The sequence below is a fragment of the Nelumbo nucifera genome, chromosome 6 (genome assembly GCF_055504915.1).
Source record: "Nelumbo nucifera cultivar China Antique chromosome 6, China Antique-T2T, whole genome shotgun sequence".
In the NCBI taxonomy this organism is placed as follows: Eukaryota; Viridiplantae; Streptophyta; class Magnoliopsida; order Proteales; family Nelumbonaceae; genus Nelumbo; species Nelumbo nucifera.
Genome location: NC_142654.1, coordinates 54,809,987 through 54,827,653, shown reverse-complemented (window position 1 = coordinate 54,827,653; position 17,667 = coordinate 54,809,987). Strand labels below are relative to the sequence as shown.

At 40.5% G+C, this 17,667-nt stretch overlaps 1 protein-coding gene across 1 annotated transcript in view; it reads left to right on the top strand.

The window, feature by feature from the left end:
- Window positions 1–742: 742 nt before the first annotated feature.
- Window positions 743–17,667, top strand: part of SULA (NAD(P)-binding Rossmann-fold superfamily protein) — a 36,701-nt gene continuing 19,776 nt past the window's right edge. The window contains exons 1-9 of the mRNA XM_010265600.3: window positions 743–2,502; window positions 2,614–2,685; window positions 4,117–4,192; window positions 11,821–11,880; window positions 12,432–12,550; window positions 14,016–14,060; window positions 14,175–14,253; window positions 15,176–15,237; window positions 15,449–15,551. Of these exons, the coding sequence (XP_010263902.1) occupies window positions 2,428–2,502; window positions 2,614–2,685; window positions 4,117–4,192; window positions 11,821–11,880; window positions 12,432–12,550; window positions 14,016–14,060; window positions 14,175–14,253; window positions 15,176–15,237; window positions 15,449–15,551 (691 nt within the window). The 5' untranslated portion in view covers window positions 743–2,427. The remainder of the gene's footprint in view (window positions 2,503–2,613; window positions 2,686–4,116; window positions 4,193–11,820; window positions 11,881–12,431; window positions 12,551–14,015; window positions 14,061–14,174; window positions 14,254–15,175; window positions 15,238–15,448; window positions 15,552–17,667) is intronic.

Below are 17,667 nucleotides of genomic sequence, written 5' to 3'. Positions count from 1 at the left end.
TTTAGTAAATGACCCAAAGATTTGCTTAAACTAAATGACGATATGAAATTATCTAGCAAATTTTAATAAATCCAAAATACTATATACAAATTTATTTTGGATCAAAAGATGATATCGGAAAAACTTTATGGGGTGATTTGATTGGTCAAAACTCTTCCATACCATGCCTTTCAAGTATCATAGATTTTTCTATTTCTATATTATTAAGACTTAAGATATAAAAATTCAGAATTTTACCAAAAAAATTCGGATTTTATGATACCAGCTGATTGGTGATTGGTAACAAGTTTTCCAGTATCATATTCGAACCCAATTGATTTTTTTTTTTTTTCTTTTTGTGGCTGAATATATGGTTTTTCTTGTCATTACACATTATATAGGGAAAGTTTAAGTAATTATCCCTTAAGTTAATTACCAACGGGCATTCAAACCCGTTGGATTCAATAATTACAGAAATCTACGGCGCAGAAAATTGCGATAATGAGATTAATATTTGGGGGTCCCACAGTCACAATTCACAAATGGCCAGGAACAGGATACTACCTTTATCGTTTAACTAATTGACTGAGTATATACTGTTTGAAAATTTACTAACAATACTGACTAACTCTTCCCTTACTTTAACATTCGTTAATGCTCACCACAATCTATGCACATATGATCCCACGTGACTTATACAATTTTTTAAAATCCAATATTACCCTCGTACCCTGAGCCCCCACTCTCTCTTTCTTCTGAGACCTTCCCATCCGCCTCTGTCTCTCTCCGGTCTCTCTCGCCATTCTCAAACCTCCCCCTCTGCATCTCATCTCTCTCCTTCTCTCTTCCTCTATTTCTCTTTCTCTCATTGTATGCTTGCATACTCTTCAACTCAGATTAATACCAAAATACCTCTTTTCATTTCCTGTTAGTCTTTGGTTATTTGTTGTATTTAGATCCGCTGTTGGAACAATGAGTTGTAGCGGTGGTGGCGATGATGAAACAGTAAAATGAGAGAGGACTCGGAGGAGAGAAGGAGAAGAAAAAAATGAAGAGAAAGTGTGAGAGAATAACAGAGATTAAAGAGAAAAGTGCCATCGCTGCTTCTGGTTCAAGCAGAGGTCGATGATGAAAGGTACTGTAACAGGAGAGAGAAATGGGGGAGAATGGCCGGAGGGGTGCCGCTGGTTCACCACCGCCCTTCTGTTTTCGTTCGAAGAGTGGTCATCGCCGTCCCGGTCAAAGAGAGAGTTAGAGAGGAGGGGAGTGGAGAGGCCACCCCTGGCTACACATCCCGGTCAGCGTGGGAGCAAGAAGCCGCCATCAACACTGAGCTCAGAGTGGACGGCTACCTCAGCCCATTCCTAGTCACCGGATAACAGGGGACAAAGAGGGAAGCCACGATTGTCAGGCCAAGATCTTTGGTTGAACCTCTCTTTAACGATAGAAGATCTTCCGTCTTCAGCAGAAACTGATCCATTAACCGAAGGGGTGCCGCTGGTTTGCCGCCCCTCTGTTTTCATTCGAAGAGGGGTCATCGCCGCTGCCGGAGCGAGAAGGGGGGTGTCGCTGGTTCGCCGCCCCTCTGTTTTCGTTCGAAGAGGGGTCATCGCCGTTGCCGGAGCGAGAACGGGGGTGTCGGTGGTTCGCCGTTGTGTGCAGTTGCGTCTTCACTGTTTCGAAGAGGGGTGCCGCTGGTTCGCCGCCCCTCTGTTTTTATTTGAAGAGGGGTCATCGCCGCCGCCGGAGCGAGAAGGGGGTGCCGCTGGTTCGCTGCTGTGTGCAGCTGCATCTTCACTCTTCACTGTTCGAAGAGGGGTGCTGCTGGTTCGCCGCCTCTTTATCTCTTTCTTCCCTGTCTTTTTTCCCATCCCTTCCCTCATTTATTTTTTGCATTTTGGATCATTGTTCACCATCATCTTCAAACTCCCAAGCTCGAGCTAGACGTCACAGCGGCGACAAACCGTAGATTCTCCAATAGGCAGAATCCGATGTTATGAAAGGGGTTTTTAGGTGAAAAAATGATTGGGATATAAGTGCTGAAATCACCGATTTCAGCTTTTGCTTTTTCTCTGTTTTATTTTGAAAATTTGAAAAAAAATAAAGGGTAAAATAGTATTTTTTTGCCTTTCTGTTAACGGTCGTTAACGGTAAGGAACAGTAAAATAGTGTTAATCAATTTTCAAATAGTAAGGTTAGTCAATTAGTTAAACGGGTAGTTTAAGAAATTTACCCAAAAAAAACAAAAAGGTAAATGGCATAGTAACGAAGAAAACTGATAACCAAGCATACCACTCTCCTGCTGAGAAGGGACGAACGATGGATATGGAATTTGGGTTGCTGTGGCTCCAAATCGAACACGAAGTGAGGCTTATAAAACTTTACCCGCTAACCCGCCCATCTATGACTACCGTTCTTTCTCCTCTCTGAGCTTCAATTACTTCGTCAATGGAGCTCTACGGAGCTACTCTCTCTTGGACAAGCTCCATATCTCTGCCGATTCACATTGCACAACCTCCATCTGTAAGTGCCGAGAGCTTTACTCAAGTATTTATAATTATTGTTACCGTTGTTCCTTTTGATAATGGTTTTGTTGTGGTATTGTGGTCTCTAAATTTATTACTGGGTCCGTAGATATGGGGGATTAAGAGATTTAGGCTCTTTTGTCTCAACAACATCAAGAATGTCTCTGATGAGACTCAGAAGGTATGTATTACTTCTTTGTATTGCTTTTCTTTCTTGGATATTTGGATTTTTGGATATTTGGTTTCAGTCATCTGTGTTAGAGATGATTTTTTTTGGCGGTCACTGCATTTCCTTATTTTTTTTTTCAGTGGTTGTATTTGAGTTCTTTCTTCCAATTTTCCAGATATCCCAGCTGCCTCTTCTATGTTGTGATTTGATTTTCTGCTTTTAACCTACTAAGAATGTTACTGAACAGTGAACACTTGTATTTGTTTGAATATGTTGTTCTGCATTAATATTTCGGTTTTCCCCTTCAATGATATTCTTCGTTATTAATTCAGTTGTTCCAAACAGTTGCCTTCTCTTTACATTTTTTTTTTCTTTTCTTTTATAGATAGTAACGCGGATCAGGGTTTTCCTGGTATGGGCTTTGAGTGATATTAGTGTCGGTGGGAGTGACTGTTGAAGGAAAAAAATGACTTTCTGCTATGTGCATTGCAGCTTGATATTTCTATGACTATAAGAATCAATATCTTCCATTGATCTAATCATTTCTATTTTTTTTTTAGTTCTTTCCTGGCCCTGCTTTATATTTTTCCCTCATGAATATAACTTAGATTTTAATGAGAACTGGTTATGCTAAATCTTCCCAGAAATTAATTTGCCTGACACAATTGTATCATAGAATATGCCTACTTCTTAGGTTCTACCCATTCATTTTAACTTCTATTATGCTAAAGAAGGTGCCCCATGAATGAGAAATTCAGTTTTAACTGCATGGCAAAATGTCTTTGGGCTATCCAACCAATTTTCTTTACCACCTTGTCATCCCACCAGTGTTCAAATTCTTATTATGGGAATTTCTTTTGGGAAAGTGCTTTATAGCTGTGAGAAATGCAAATACTTTTCCAAAACAACTTCTACATCCATCACAGGCAGCTACTGATCAATTTGGTCAGTAGCTTTGCTCATATCCCCTATAAAGGGACGTAGTCCAAACATTGAAATGAAAGGAACTGGTGACTTCTACGGTTCTACTTGCAATCTATTTATTAGATTTCTTCTACATATCAATTTTGTCTTTCAAACAGATGGTTAATTTATAGTATCTCATTATTGTCTTGTAGCCTTTGCCCATCCTAGAACTTGATATGGCCTACCTATTGGATAGAGCCTGTTGATGCATGTTAGGCCTGTTCATGGGCTGTGCTTCAGGCTCGGCCATGAACATTTTACATTGCTTTGGGCTTGGGTTCTTTGGCCAAGTCCATTCAAATTTTGACAAAAGCTAAGCCTGGGCTCAGCCCATGAACAGGTCTAATGCATATAAGAGCCAAGGCACCCATGTAGTGTCAATGAAATGGATTTTGTGGCTGTCAGGACTCAAGAAGTCTATTTGATAAATTTTGTATTTCCACGAGTATTTCATTGACTCATTTGAGTCCATTGTAGGATAATCGGATGGTTGTATCAATAACAGGAGCTACAGGTTTTATAGGTAAAAGATTGGTCCAAAGGCTGCATGCAGGTAATGGTTTCTCGACTTTGTAGCAATGCTATAATAATTGCATTATATTATGGTTTATAATAATAAGGTTGACCATATAAAACATGAATAGAATAGGATTTCAAGGCAAGACATAGGCTGATAAATGTTGAAAGAACTTTGTATATGATTTTCACTAAAATCTGTATCATGTTCCTGAATCTTATTTGTCTGTAATGTAGTACAACTATCATCGCAATCTTAAACCGCATTAAAGAGATGTTAATAACTTTTAATGTTTTGTACTCTCAAATATGTTTGCTTCTTGTTCTTGAAAATTCCATGCATTATCTTGCATATCAGAGTATCAGTTTTCAGGTCCTTCCTTGTTATTAGATGGGGGTCTGTTCATTTGATATCCTTGAGTAATTTGCAGGTTCCTTACCATGCTTGGTCTCATCTGTCTGGTAGTTGAAGTTTATTTTTCTGAACAATTCTGGAAATTTGGGTGCATTGTAATATGGGCACTGTCATCGCATACAGGAATACTTTGTGAGGCCTAGGTTTTTGGTAATTTCCTATGGAAGTTGATGGCAGTGCCTATACTAGCATGCCCTCATATGGCTAAGATTGCGCCTCTTTTTATTGTTTTACAGTTAAATCCTATAGACATAATTGCCTCCTGTCATATAGTTTGTCCTTGATTACACCATACATCTATATTCCATGTACTATATATAGAAATCCTCAATTATATGCAAACTTTCCTGACATGTTATAGTGTTATAAGTAGCCAGGACCAACCTTTTGTGGGTCCTACTGGTAGACATTATCAGTGAAGAACCATTGTGACTGAATAATATACAAATTCTGTTAGCAAGATGTTAACAAGAATTAGTATGTCTTTATCAAAAAATCTGCTGCAGTCTAAATTTCTGGATTCCTTCTGCACTGACAACCAAGAACATATCTTCCCTTTGGTTCTTCCCAGTACCGCACTCCTCTTTGGAACTATGGTTCTGAAATATCCAATCATTTCTCTTCTCCAAACACACCAGACCACAGACAATGGAAGTAGGCCCCAGACAATTCTGCCTTTTTACTTAAGCACGCCAGCTATGCATAAGTGACATGGTGGACATTGGGAAGCACACCACCCATTGGAACATTGCAAGAACTGTGCTCTGCACTGTGGCTGTAAATGGGAAATGCAAGAGTAGGTGATTTACTGTCTCCACGTCTGTGGAATAAAAGAGAGCATGCCCCCTGCTTTGCAGCCCATCACAAGTCGAACACTTCTTGGATACTACCGTCCAAACAAAAAAGTTAATTTTAGAGAGAGCAGACTGCTGGATTTTTCTATCAGGAAGTTCACTCGTACTGCATTGGTTCAGTTTCCTGTGAAATGATTTCACTGAGAACAGCCCATTTGTTTAGTTCTATACTTTCAAATAGTCTTTCTTGTTTTTTTTTTTTTTTTTTCCGGATTTCCCTAGTTGTGTAGAAAAAGATTTTCATTTTGTGTAAACAACTGGTATTTATGTTTTTAGCCTAAATAGAGACTTTCATTTGAAGTTTGGTTTGGTCGTCCAAATGAATGCACTATATGTCATGTTAGTGGTGTTAGTGAAGGGGTATTTTGGTCTTTGCACTTGTTGAGAATGTTGATGTGTACTGTTATGTTAGTTCGAGTGCCTCTTACTTAAATAAGGGCACTTAAGTCTTTTCCAATAAGTTAATAATATAATAACAGGTCTGGCCGAATCTAGGGATAACTTTTTCTCTTATTCGAACCAGACCTCTCTTTTCTCTCTTCTTCTTTCCTCTCCTACTTCTACTTCTTGCTGTTCACTTTACTTTACAGTCAACGAACAAGACAGAATTCTAGGGCAGGTCGAACTTCAACATGGTATAAGAGCAACATTGAACAAATCAGACTTGCTAGAAGGAGTGATCATCCTCTTCCCTTGGAGGTTCCTATGCCTCCGATTGTGTCGTTGGTGATTGGTTGCTGTGGTTTCTAAGCCCTAATTAGGGCTGGTACGTGTGGTGCAGTGGTGTCTCAGTCCTTCATGTGGTTGGCCTTCAGGCGATGAGGTAAAGTTTTTTTTATGCATATTTTCTGTTATGGAATACATGAGAGGTGTAGTACAGTTCGTATGATGGGTTTTTAGATTGCAGTATGCTAGGGTTTATGCTAGGGTTTATTTTGGTTTGTGTGTGATTCGAAGGGCAATAGTGTCTACTTAATGGTGAAACTTCCGGTAGCTGTGGGTTAGGGTTTGTGGTGTTACAAGTGTGGTTTTCAGCATTTAATATTGCTGAAATTGGTGTGCAGACTTCGGTGAGTAGGGTTTGTGGTGTTGCAGTTCTCAGCATTTATTACTGTTGAAATCAGTGTGCAGATTTCGGTGAAGTGTTTGTGTGTTGTGTGCAGTGTGTAGTGCTCAGAATTCAGTGATAAGGGAGTTCGGCAATGGCAGATAATAGTGATAGTAAACCTAGTGTCATGATATCTACTGACTACCTGAATGTCCAAATGACCTCCATTAAACTGAATGGAGAGAATTATGTCCCTTGGGCCAAGTCTGTAGAGGTTTTTTTGAAGGCAAAGAAGAAAGTGAAGCACATAAGAGAGGAGAAACCCCCCGCTAATTCTCAGGAGTATGAAGACTGGGAACAGGAAGATGCATAGATCATCACATGGTTGTGGAACAGTATGGAACCCAGAATCAGTGTGAACTTCATGTTTCTTGACACAGCCAAAGAGGTGTGGGATCATGCTAAGAAACTGTATTCAGGTCAGGATAATACCACTAGGGTATATCAACTGTATCAGGAATACTTCAATCTGCAACAGGGAAATCAGAGCCTTGAGGAGTACTATGCTAGTGTGAGAAATGTTCGTAATGAGTTAAACATCTATCATCCTCTCACTTCTGATGTCAAAGTTCAACAGCAACAGCGAGAGCAGCTTGATGTGACACGGTTTCTGGTGGGGCTGAAGTCTGAGTATGAACCAGTACGAGCCTAGATACTAGGGGGATCTGCTCTTCCATCTTTAGAGGAGGTGTTTGCTCGTCTTCGGAGGGCTTCCATTGGATCTATGGATTTTAATGTCTCAGATAAATCAACATTTGCAGTATCGAGAGGTCGAGGTGGCAGAAGTGGGGCTCGAGGAGCCCAGCCTGGCAGGAGTGGTAGTGGTGGACCTACACATATTCGTGGTGCTGGTCGTACTGGAGGCAGAGATTCAGGGGGAGCTTGTGGTAGAGGACGTGGCTCGGGTCCACGGAAGTGTACTCATTGTGGTTTGGATGGACATACTATTAACTATTGCTATGACTTCTCCCTCGACGTGGGCCAACCATGCCATGACTAGTGACACCAGTTTCAGCTCTAGACAGGAGAACCGATCAGCTGACCCGATGCCTTCTACTCCCTCAGATGGTCTAGGCAAGGAGATGGTGAGTGTTCCTCGGGATGAGTATGAAAGGTTTGTTCAATCCAAGTCGTAGCAGAACACAGCTCCTTTGCACACTCAGGTATGGCTTGTTTGGCATCCACACCCAACCCCTGGATTATTGACTCTGGAGCCTCCGATCACATGACGGGAACTCCAGGTGTGTTTTCATCTCTCACTCATTGCTCAACATCACAATCTGTTACCCTTGCTAATGGCTCCACATCATCTATCCGTGGTGTTGGTAATGTTGACCTAGACCCTATATCCCTATCCTCTGTTTTATTTGTACCTAAGCTTCCATTTAATCTTATGTCTATTAGTAAGCTGACCAAGTCCCTTAAGTGCTCCATCACATTTTACCCCTCTATGTGTGTTTTTCAGGATCTCAAGACGGGGATGAAGATTGGTGGAGGGCATGAAGCCGGTGGACTGTATTATCTTGATGGTGGTGGAAGAATGTCAACAACCCTCCAGTCATCCATTTCTCCTCTCCAGTGGCATTGTAGATTTGGTCATCCTTCGCTGAAAGTGTTGCAGTCCTTAGTCCCTTCATTGAGTCAACTTTCTGTTTTAGATTGTGAGTCATGTCAATTTGGGAAACACCATCGTGTTCCCTTTCGTTCTAGGGTCGATAACCCGTGTGTCGAGTCTTTTTTCTTTAATTCATTCAGATGTTTGGGGTCCTTATAAAGTGATGTCATATAATGGATACAGATATTTTGTTATTTTTGTTGATGACTGTTCAAGAATTACGTGACTCTATTTAATGAAAGAAAGAAGTGAATTATTTGCCATCTTCTAGAAATTTTATGCTAAGATGCGCAATCAATTTGGCGTTCACATCAAAATTTTCCGTTCTGATAATGGTCGCGAATACTTGTCTTCATCTTTTCAAGAATACTTGGATCAACTTGGCATTATACACCAAACTTCCTGTGCCTACACTCCGCAACAAAATGGGGTTGCTGAGAGAAAGAACCGACATCTTGTAGAAACGGCACGCTCCCTCATGCACCACATGAATGTTCCCAAAACCTTTTGGAGCGATGCAATGCTCACCTCTTGTTTCTTAATTAAACGGATGCCCATTTCTATTCTTGATGGTCGTTCTCCTTTTAGTGTCTTATTCCCCAACATGTCTCCGTTTCCGCTTCCTCCTCGGGTATTTGGGTGTGTTTGCTTCGTTCATAATCTGGGTCACGGGACTGACAAGTTAGATGCACATTCCCTGAAGTGTATCTTCCTTGGCTATTCCCTAACTCAGAAATGGTACAAGTGTTATCATCCAAGTTCTCGTTGTTCCTTGGTATGTGCTGATGTTACATTCTTCGAGTCTACTCCGTTCTTCGTGGGGTCCGGTGATGCTGCTTCCTCCACATCACCACCTCCTCTTCCTCTTCCTGTGGCTGATCCACCTCCTCTGGTTCCAGTCATGCCTACGTCCTTGCTTCCGGTGCCAACGTCTGTTGACCGTCCACCCATCCGTCACGTGTATACACATCGCCCGCGTGTACCGGCTGCAGCTCCTCTGGCTTCATCACCGTCGACAGATCCAGCTCCAGCTCCGACACCAGCTTCCGACCTAGATCTTCCTATTGCCTTCCGAAAAGGTAAACGTACCTGCACCCTTCACCCTATTTCCAATTTTGTTTCACTTACTCACCTCTCTGCCTCCCATCGTCAGTTCATCTCTTTGTTATCCTTCGTGGTTGTTCCTAAGGATGTCTAGGAAGCCCTTACCTCTCCAGAGTGGTGCCGTGCTATGGAAGAAGAGCTCTCTGCTCTACATCATAATCACACTTGGGACCTCACCGCTCTTCCTCCTGGGATGTAGGCTGTCGGTTGTAAGTGGGTGTATAGTGTTAAGTACTTGCCAGATGGTCGTGTTGAGCGCCTGAAGGCGCGGCTGGTTGCCAAAGGGTACTCCCAAACCTATGGCATTGACTACACAAAGACATTCTCCCCGGTTGCTAAGATAGAGTCAGTTCGTGTCGTCATCTCTCTTGCAGCTATGTATGATTGGCCTCTACATTAGCTAGATATCAAAAATGCCTTTTTGCATGGTGATTTGCTCGAGGAGGTCTACATGGAGCAACCACCAGGGTTTGTTGCTCAGGGGGAGGATGGTAAGGTATGCAGACTTGAGAAGGCTATATATGGACTTAAATAGTCCCCTCGAGCATGGTTTGGTAGGTTTAGTGAGGTGGTCAAGAAGTTTGGTATGAAACAGTGCCAAGTTGATCACTTTGTCTTCAGTCTTGACTCTTCGGCAGGCAAAATAATATTGGTGGTGTATGTGGATGATATCGTTGTGACTGGGAATGATAAAATGGGCATTGACAGATTGAAGGCATTCCTACAGGAACACTTTCAGACAAAGGACCTTGGCAAGTTGAAATACTTCTTGGGCCATAGAGGTAGCAAGATCTAAGCATGGCATTAATTTGTGTCAGAGGAAATATGTGCTTGATTTACTGGAAGAAACAGGGTTGCTGGGTACTAAACTGACTGAGACACCTATGGAAACAAATACGAGGCTGAGCAGTGATATAGGTGAAGTATTTGAAGACCCTGGCAGATACCGACGACTTGTAGGCAAACTAAACTATCTAACCATTACTCGGCCAGATATTTCATTTGCGGTTAGTGTGGTGAGTCAGTTCATGCAGAAACCTTTGGTCCCACATTGGAATGCAGTGCTAAGGATTGTGAGGTATCTGAAAGGAGCTCCTGGTCGTGGTTTGCTGTACAGGAGTGGTGGAAAACTGGTAGTAGAAGGGTACACTGATGCTGATTGGGCAGGTTCTATGTCTGATAGACGATCTACCACAGGCTATTGCACCTTTCTGGGGGGTAACCTGGTAACGTGGAAAAGTAAGAAGCAAACAGTTGTGGCAAGAAGCAGTGCAGAAGCAGAATATAGGGCCATGGCACATACTGCTTGTGAATTAGTGTGGCTAAGGAACCTTCTACAGGAGATAGGATATGACATCAGTACTCCAATGAAGCTCTATTGTGACAATCAGGCAGCGGTTCATATCTCTTCCAATCCGGTGTTTCATGAAAGAACCAAGCACATCGAAGTTGACTGTCATTTTGTGAGAGAGAAGCTGCTGAATGGAGTGATAGAAACTGCATATGTTAGTACGGGAAACTAGTGGGCAGACTTGTTTACAAAAGGTTTGAGTCGGGGGAGAGTGGACTACATATGTAACAAGCTGGGATTATATGATATATATTCACCAGCTTGAGGGGGAGTGTTAGTGGTGTTAGTGAAGGGGTATTTTGGTCTTTGCACTTGTTGAGAATGTTGATGTGTACTATTATGTTAGTTCGAGTGCCTCTTACTTAAATAAGGGCACTTAAGTCTTTTCCAATAAGTTAATAATATAATAATAGGTCTAGCCGAATCTAGGGATAACTTTTTCTCTTATTCGAACCAGACCTTCTCTTTTTTCTCTCTTTTTCTTTCCTCTCCTACTTCTACTTCTTGCTGTTCACTTTACTTTACAGTCAACGAACAAGACAGAATTCTAGGGCAGGTCGAACTTCAACATGTCACAATCACCAAATAGAGTTGAAATCTTATCTAGGAGATTCTTAAAAAGGCATGGTACAAGCATTTGATAGATGTAGAGAACACTGATGTGGGCCCCACAGCTGTGGTCCCCACTGTGTTCGTAGGACAGTATGTGTAATTATTTGTTTCAGTCATGGTAGTGTCAGTTGGTCAGTTTGTTATTTCAGTTTTTTATTTGCTTTATTTGTCATGTAAGTACTAAGGGCAGATCTGTCATTTTCCCTATGTACTGAACATAACCTATAAATACTAAGAGAGTGGCGGCGGCAGATCATTGAGAATCTGTCCCTTCTTTCAACCTTTGTTTCTCCAATTCTTCTCCTCTCTTTTCTCCCTTTCTCTTCTTTTCTTCTACTTTTTCTAATCTGAAATTTATTTAGGGTTCAAGGCTGATTGTAGTCTTGATCGCCTACTATAGACATGCTTTATCATAATACTTTTCATAGATGGTACATCCCATCTGTATTACACAACGGAACATGTTTATCCTTATTCCATTATTGTTAATTCTTACACATCTTTTATAATCCCATTTATTCTGGACTCCCTGCACTGAGCATGTGTAGTTTCCTTTCTTATCTAAAATCAGTAATGTAAATATTGGTTTCTTCTATTGTAATGCAGATAATCACCGTATTTGTGTTCTGACGCGGTCTAAGTCAAAAGCACAATTAGTTTTTCCTGGTAAGAGGTAATGGTTTTTTGGTAACTCTGGCATGCTGTGAATCGTTGTAATAATTGTGGGGATTTCTTGCCAATGAACTCAAGAACTGTGGCATGGCTACAAAATCTGGAGACTGTTATTTGGGAATATGGGGATTAACTCGAGAAGGTTAAATGGCTTACCAGTAACACAACAGTGAATGTATTTTGGGAGAGGAGATTGGATAATGGACTGGCTGACCTTCTAGCTAAACAAGGGGTTTATAGGGATCAATTATTTTGGGCTTAAATGTAATATGTACTTTTTAGGATGAGGGGAATCTCGCACCTCTCCCTGGGTTGCTTGTATTGATGTATATTCTGATTTTCTAATGAAATTACTTATCAAAAAGAAAAAAAAAATCTTGCCAATGAACTGTAAAAGACATTTGTGTGTTTTTATTCTTATTTAAAGAGTTGTTATGTGGATCTGTTTCTAGGACAGGCCAAGCTGCTATATATTTCGCATTTATCTACAATTTGGCATTATTATGTTCAGTTGACATCCTATTTGTGCTTCCTGATATGTGTAGCCAAGGAATTCCCGGGAATTTTAATTGCAGAGGAACCTGAGTGGAAAGATTGCATTCAAGGATCAAATGCTGTTGTGAATTTGGCTGGAATGCCCATAAGTACAAGATGGTCATTTGAGGTTGGTAGCAGATATTGCAAAATGTTCTTGTTCTACACCTTTCCTTTTGAATGAAGCATAACAACTAATAAGAAAAATTTGTTGACACCAAATAATGCTTCAGATAATGCAAAATGTTGTAGGCAGTATCCAAAATTCTTGAATGCTTCCTGAATAATATGATCTTTTTGTCTATCAATAGCTGTTATTCTGTAGCTCCTGACTACCTTGAGTCCATGACTAATATGATCTATGATGACTTCTTTTGAACTACTTGAAGGTGCTACTTTCACTGAAAGAATCTTTGTTGGTAATTCACTGCAAGAATCAACATCCAGATATTTCTAGATTGAACTAAAAAAGTCTGAAGATTCTAGAAATCATTTAAGATGGAGAGATCGGTCCCAAGAAGTGGTTTTATAGTACACTTTTTTAGTTCGTGAATAGACTGAGAAATGAAGAATATGAAATAAAACTACACTCACTGACATGTAAAGAATTTTTTCATTCAACAAATGGAGTAGAAATGCCATTTGAAGGATCCCGTGTTCAGTAAAGTCCATGAATTCTGACATTTGCTACATATGCATGAATCCCAGTGTTATTTGGCAGCATGCCCTTGTACTAAAATTCTTAAACATTCATATTCTAGTTACGCTTCAAATTCTTTTTGAGAACCTATTCCATCTTAAAGCATATGCGAAGATTTTTTTTTTCATCTAGAGGAAATGGCTATTTTCCAATTTCCACGAGATCTCATGTTGATGATGGTTCTTCTCTTGGAAGCTTAGAGAAAGTTCCCAAGAATTTATTCTGAAATATTGACACGTTTTTTTGGGATGGGTGCCCGGTGAAGACAGCAATTTTCCTGCATATCCCACAACAACTATCTTTCTTTTTCATTTCTTTTATGTGCATAAAATATAAAATCTCTTATTTGCAATTTTTACTAGCATTATAGTGTAAATAGAAAATATTTTATATTATGTTATTGATTTTATTTTTCCAAACTAATGTTGAAGCTAAGACCCAAGCTTTTCCTGAAGATCTAAAATATATGCCCATACATAAGCTTCCTCCCTCTCCCTCCCCCCGGCCCTTTATTTTTGTGGTGGGGGGTGATCAAACAAAGGGAAACCACTAAAATCCCCATGTTGTATGCAGGCACTCAGGCTATAGAACTATGGGGGCTGTGCTTATGCAGTTTCCAAATTTGTTTATATTTTCTAGCATCCTATTTACCAAATAGAATTTCTCCAACAAACTCTAATGGAGATAAAGCATGGTGTGTGCTCATAAATGCATTTTGGTCTCCCAATTGAATTCCTTCAGTATCATTTAACCCTTTGTGCACCATATTTTCTTGGTATTAAGAGTACATAGACATGCTTATATGTTACTTTTTTTTCTTTCCATTGGTGACATACATGAAATTGATGTCATAAAAGTATTTTTATTATTATATAAATGTCTGATTGTTATGCAGATCAAGCAAGAGATCAAGGACAGCAGAATAAGTGTCACCTCAAAGGTCACCATTGATTTTTTACTTAACCCTCTATTCTTCAAGGGTGATCTATTAGAAAAGCTTACAAATGAAGATTTGTAGTTGGTTTTTCACTAACCATTATAACTCTTTTTGAAGGTTGTAGATATAATAAATAACACCCAAGATGATGTTAGGCCTTCAGTTTTGGTCAGTGCAACAGCTGTTGGTTATTATGGTTTGTCCTTTAACGCAATAGTCTACTGTTCCTCTCTTATTCTATTTGACCTTTGAATGGTTGTTACTTACTATCAATCCACTTCCTATTTAGCACATTCGCATATCTGTCATGCATCTATCTCTTGCTTGAATGTTATTGCCTTTTCTCAAAGTGGCACACATGTGAAAAGTATCACATATGGGAAGAATCATAAAAAAAGAGGGGAATATGGAAATTAAAGAGGCTAAATAAAAGCATGGCATTAGGAACAATAAAATGATAGAAGGTCATTACATGTCATAGAAACAGAAATGCCACTACATGCTAATTATCATCTTCTGGCCATAGAACCTGGAGAAAACTTTTCTTGATGAAGGTGTTGGTAAGTGATTCCATCTATCAATTGCAATTTAGGAAACTCATGTTTAAGCTAAACATTATGACACTGATCCAAAATGTTATATTATTGAAATGTAAATACATATTTTTGCATGTTTTATTTACTTACCAATGTATCCAGGAGAGGTTAAAACTCAGTAATTGCTACTCTGAAACATTAACTTAATAATCTAGGAGGTGGCAATTAGATTTGTTTGTCAAGTTTGAAGAGGTTTCAAACCTAGACCTTGGAGTGAATTCTGCCTTTGGAATTATAAATTCTGACAACTGACACTTACATTTCCAAAAAAGAAAAAGCAACCAAGGTTCTTTTTGATGACACTATACCCAAACACAAAATTAAAAAGAAAAAGATCTGTCTCAACAAAATGCAGAGGCTATGTACATAATGATGTATTTGGAGCATAGGGATTAACATTAATTCCATATATTACAATGCTTATTGTGGATGTGAAATTATTTCTTTACATCGGTGCATTTTTCTATAAGGTGATATTTGTTGGTATTCTTAATTTTTTTTTGGTTGTTGGCACACTTCCAGGCACTAGTGAAACCAATGTATTTGATGAACAAAGTCCATCAGGAAATGATTACTTGGCTGAGGTAGAAATCACTATTTCATCTCTCTCTCTCTCTCTCTCTCAGAGAAGTATTTAGAAAAACTTGGCATTATTTCTTTGGTTTTGTTTAATCTGTAGCATTTATAGATTTGTTCCATGATATCACGTATAACCTGTTGAAAATTGTCTTGGTAAGGATGCCAAATAGGCCTTAATTGTTTTCCCATCTTGCACCAATACATATTTTCTTTCAGGTTTGTAGAGAATGGGAAGCAAGGGCACTAAAAGTAAACAAGGATGTAAGATTGGCACTCATTCGCATAGGTGTTGTTCTTGGAAAAGATGGTGGTGCATTGGGTAAGTTGTTCTCTTCCATTCTTTATTTTGCTTCTTAAGCATTGGAAGCTCAGCTTATTTAATGGTCTTTTTAATCGAATTCTCTTGTTTCCACTTGAAATTGTTATTTCAAGAAATTTAATGTGAACATTAGGTAGTCCCCTTGCCAATAGGTGTCTAAGATAATGTGCCATCAATGTGTTAAGGGCCCGTGAATAGGATCTCGTCACGGGTCGGTCCACGGGGAAAACCTCATGTTTTCCCTTGTTCCTCCTTTTTCTTGAGGAACCTATCTTGGCGCCTTAATGGTGATTTGTTCAAGAGATCACCAACTCTCCTCTACTCTGTCTTGACTGAGAATTTCGATGCCTCTATTGAATATCATTAGCTCCTTTAAATAGGAGATTACAAGAAGATAAGAATCCCACTTTTAGGAGGACTCCCTACTGATCTATACTACTGAATTTAGATAAGAACACTGAACAGATAAGACTCCCTACTAGATAAGATAAGACTCCCTACTAGATAAGATAAAACTGTATCTAGCTAGATAAGATGAGTACACTGAAGATGAGAACACTAAGATGAGAAAACTGAATTAGATAAGATGAGAACACTGAGTTAATCGCCCATTATTGTTGCTGTCCATCACTGTTGCTGTTAGCGGCTGTAAAAGCATCCACAACATTACTCCCCTCCTAGACTAAGAGCTTGTCCTCAAGCTCGAATTCGGGATAGGTGTCTTGAAACACAGTCAAAGGAATCTAGGATAGGTGGAATGTTTTTGCCCTCCTGGATCGGGTTCCAATGAAGAGGGTTCATCCTCATCTTCCTCTTGTTCCACCAAGAGGCAGAAAAGTCTCTTGCACTTGTGCCCTGCTGAGTAAAGTTCATCACAATTAAAACACTGTCCCCTCGCCCTGCGTTCCGCCATCTCAGCCCTAGACAAGTGCTTAACAAGGGGTGCCACCACGTTGCTTCCCAAACTGGATGCCGATCTGGAATCGTGGCTTGGCTGTGGTTTCTGTTCCCGGCTGGCTGCAGAAGATGGGGCCATGCCGAGTGGTTTTGGGGGTGCCCATGCTGTTTGAGGCCTCCCCATACTAATACTTCCGCGGTTGAGTTGCAGCTTGCATTCAAAAGCGCGAGCCAAATTCATAGTAGTAACCAGATTGGGTGGATTTTGCATCTCAACATCCACCCTCAAAGTTTCTGCTAACCCCGCAGTGAACATGTCGACCTGCTGGTCTGGTCGTACCGATGATGCTCTTGCAAGGAGGGTCTTAAACTGATGTTGATATTCAGCCACCGTTCCCGTCTGTTTGAGGTTGATTAGTTCGCCTAATGGGTTGCTTGTTAATGGGGGCCCAAATCTGAGAAGGCAGTAGGATTTTAATTGGGTCTAACTGAGCCCGGGTTCCTCCTGCTCTAATCTATAAAACCAGAGCTGCGCCTCCTCCGTCATGTGGAATGCGGCTAAGCTTACCTTGTCTCTGTCCTCTGTCCGTTGGTTGCGGAAGAACTGCTCACATCTGTACAGCCATCCCAACAGATCTCCCGCGCCGTTATAGGAAGGGAACTCCAGCTTGCTGTATTTGGGAACGATCGCAGCTCCCTGGGCGACGACCTACCGCTCGCCGGACGATTCTGCCGTGTCTGGACGGCAGCCGTTTGTGGTTGCAACCCCTTTTGGATTCCTCTCCTTGCTAGAAAAATAGAGCTCCATCATGCGCCTTAATTCTCGGATGTCTTCCTTGATCTCGCGCACCTCTGTGCTGTTTTCCACGAGCTTGTGCTCTAGTTCATGAACCCTAGTCGACAACTGCTCAAGGTCACCCATGACGCCTTGCTCTGATACCAAATTGTTAAGGGCCCGCAAATAGGATCTTGTCACGGGTCGGTCCACGGGGAAAACCTCCTGTTTTCCCTTGTTCCTCCCTTTTCTTGAGGAACCTATCTTGGCGCCTTAATGGTGATTTGTTCAAGAGATTACCAACTCTCCTCTACTCTGTCTTGACTGAGAATTTCGATGCCTCTATTGAATATCATTAGCTCCTTTAAATAGGAGATTACAAGAAGATAAGAATCCCACTTTTAGGAGGACTTCCTACTGATCTATACTACTGAATTTAGATAA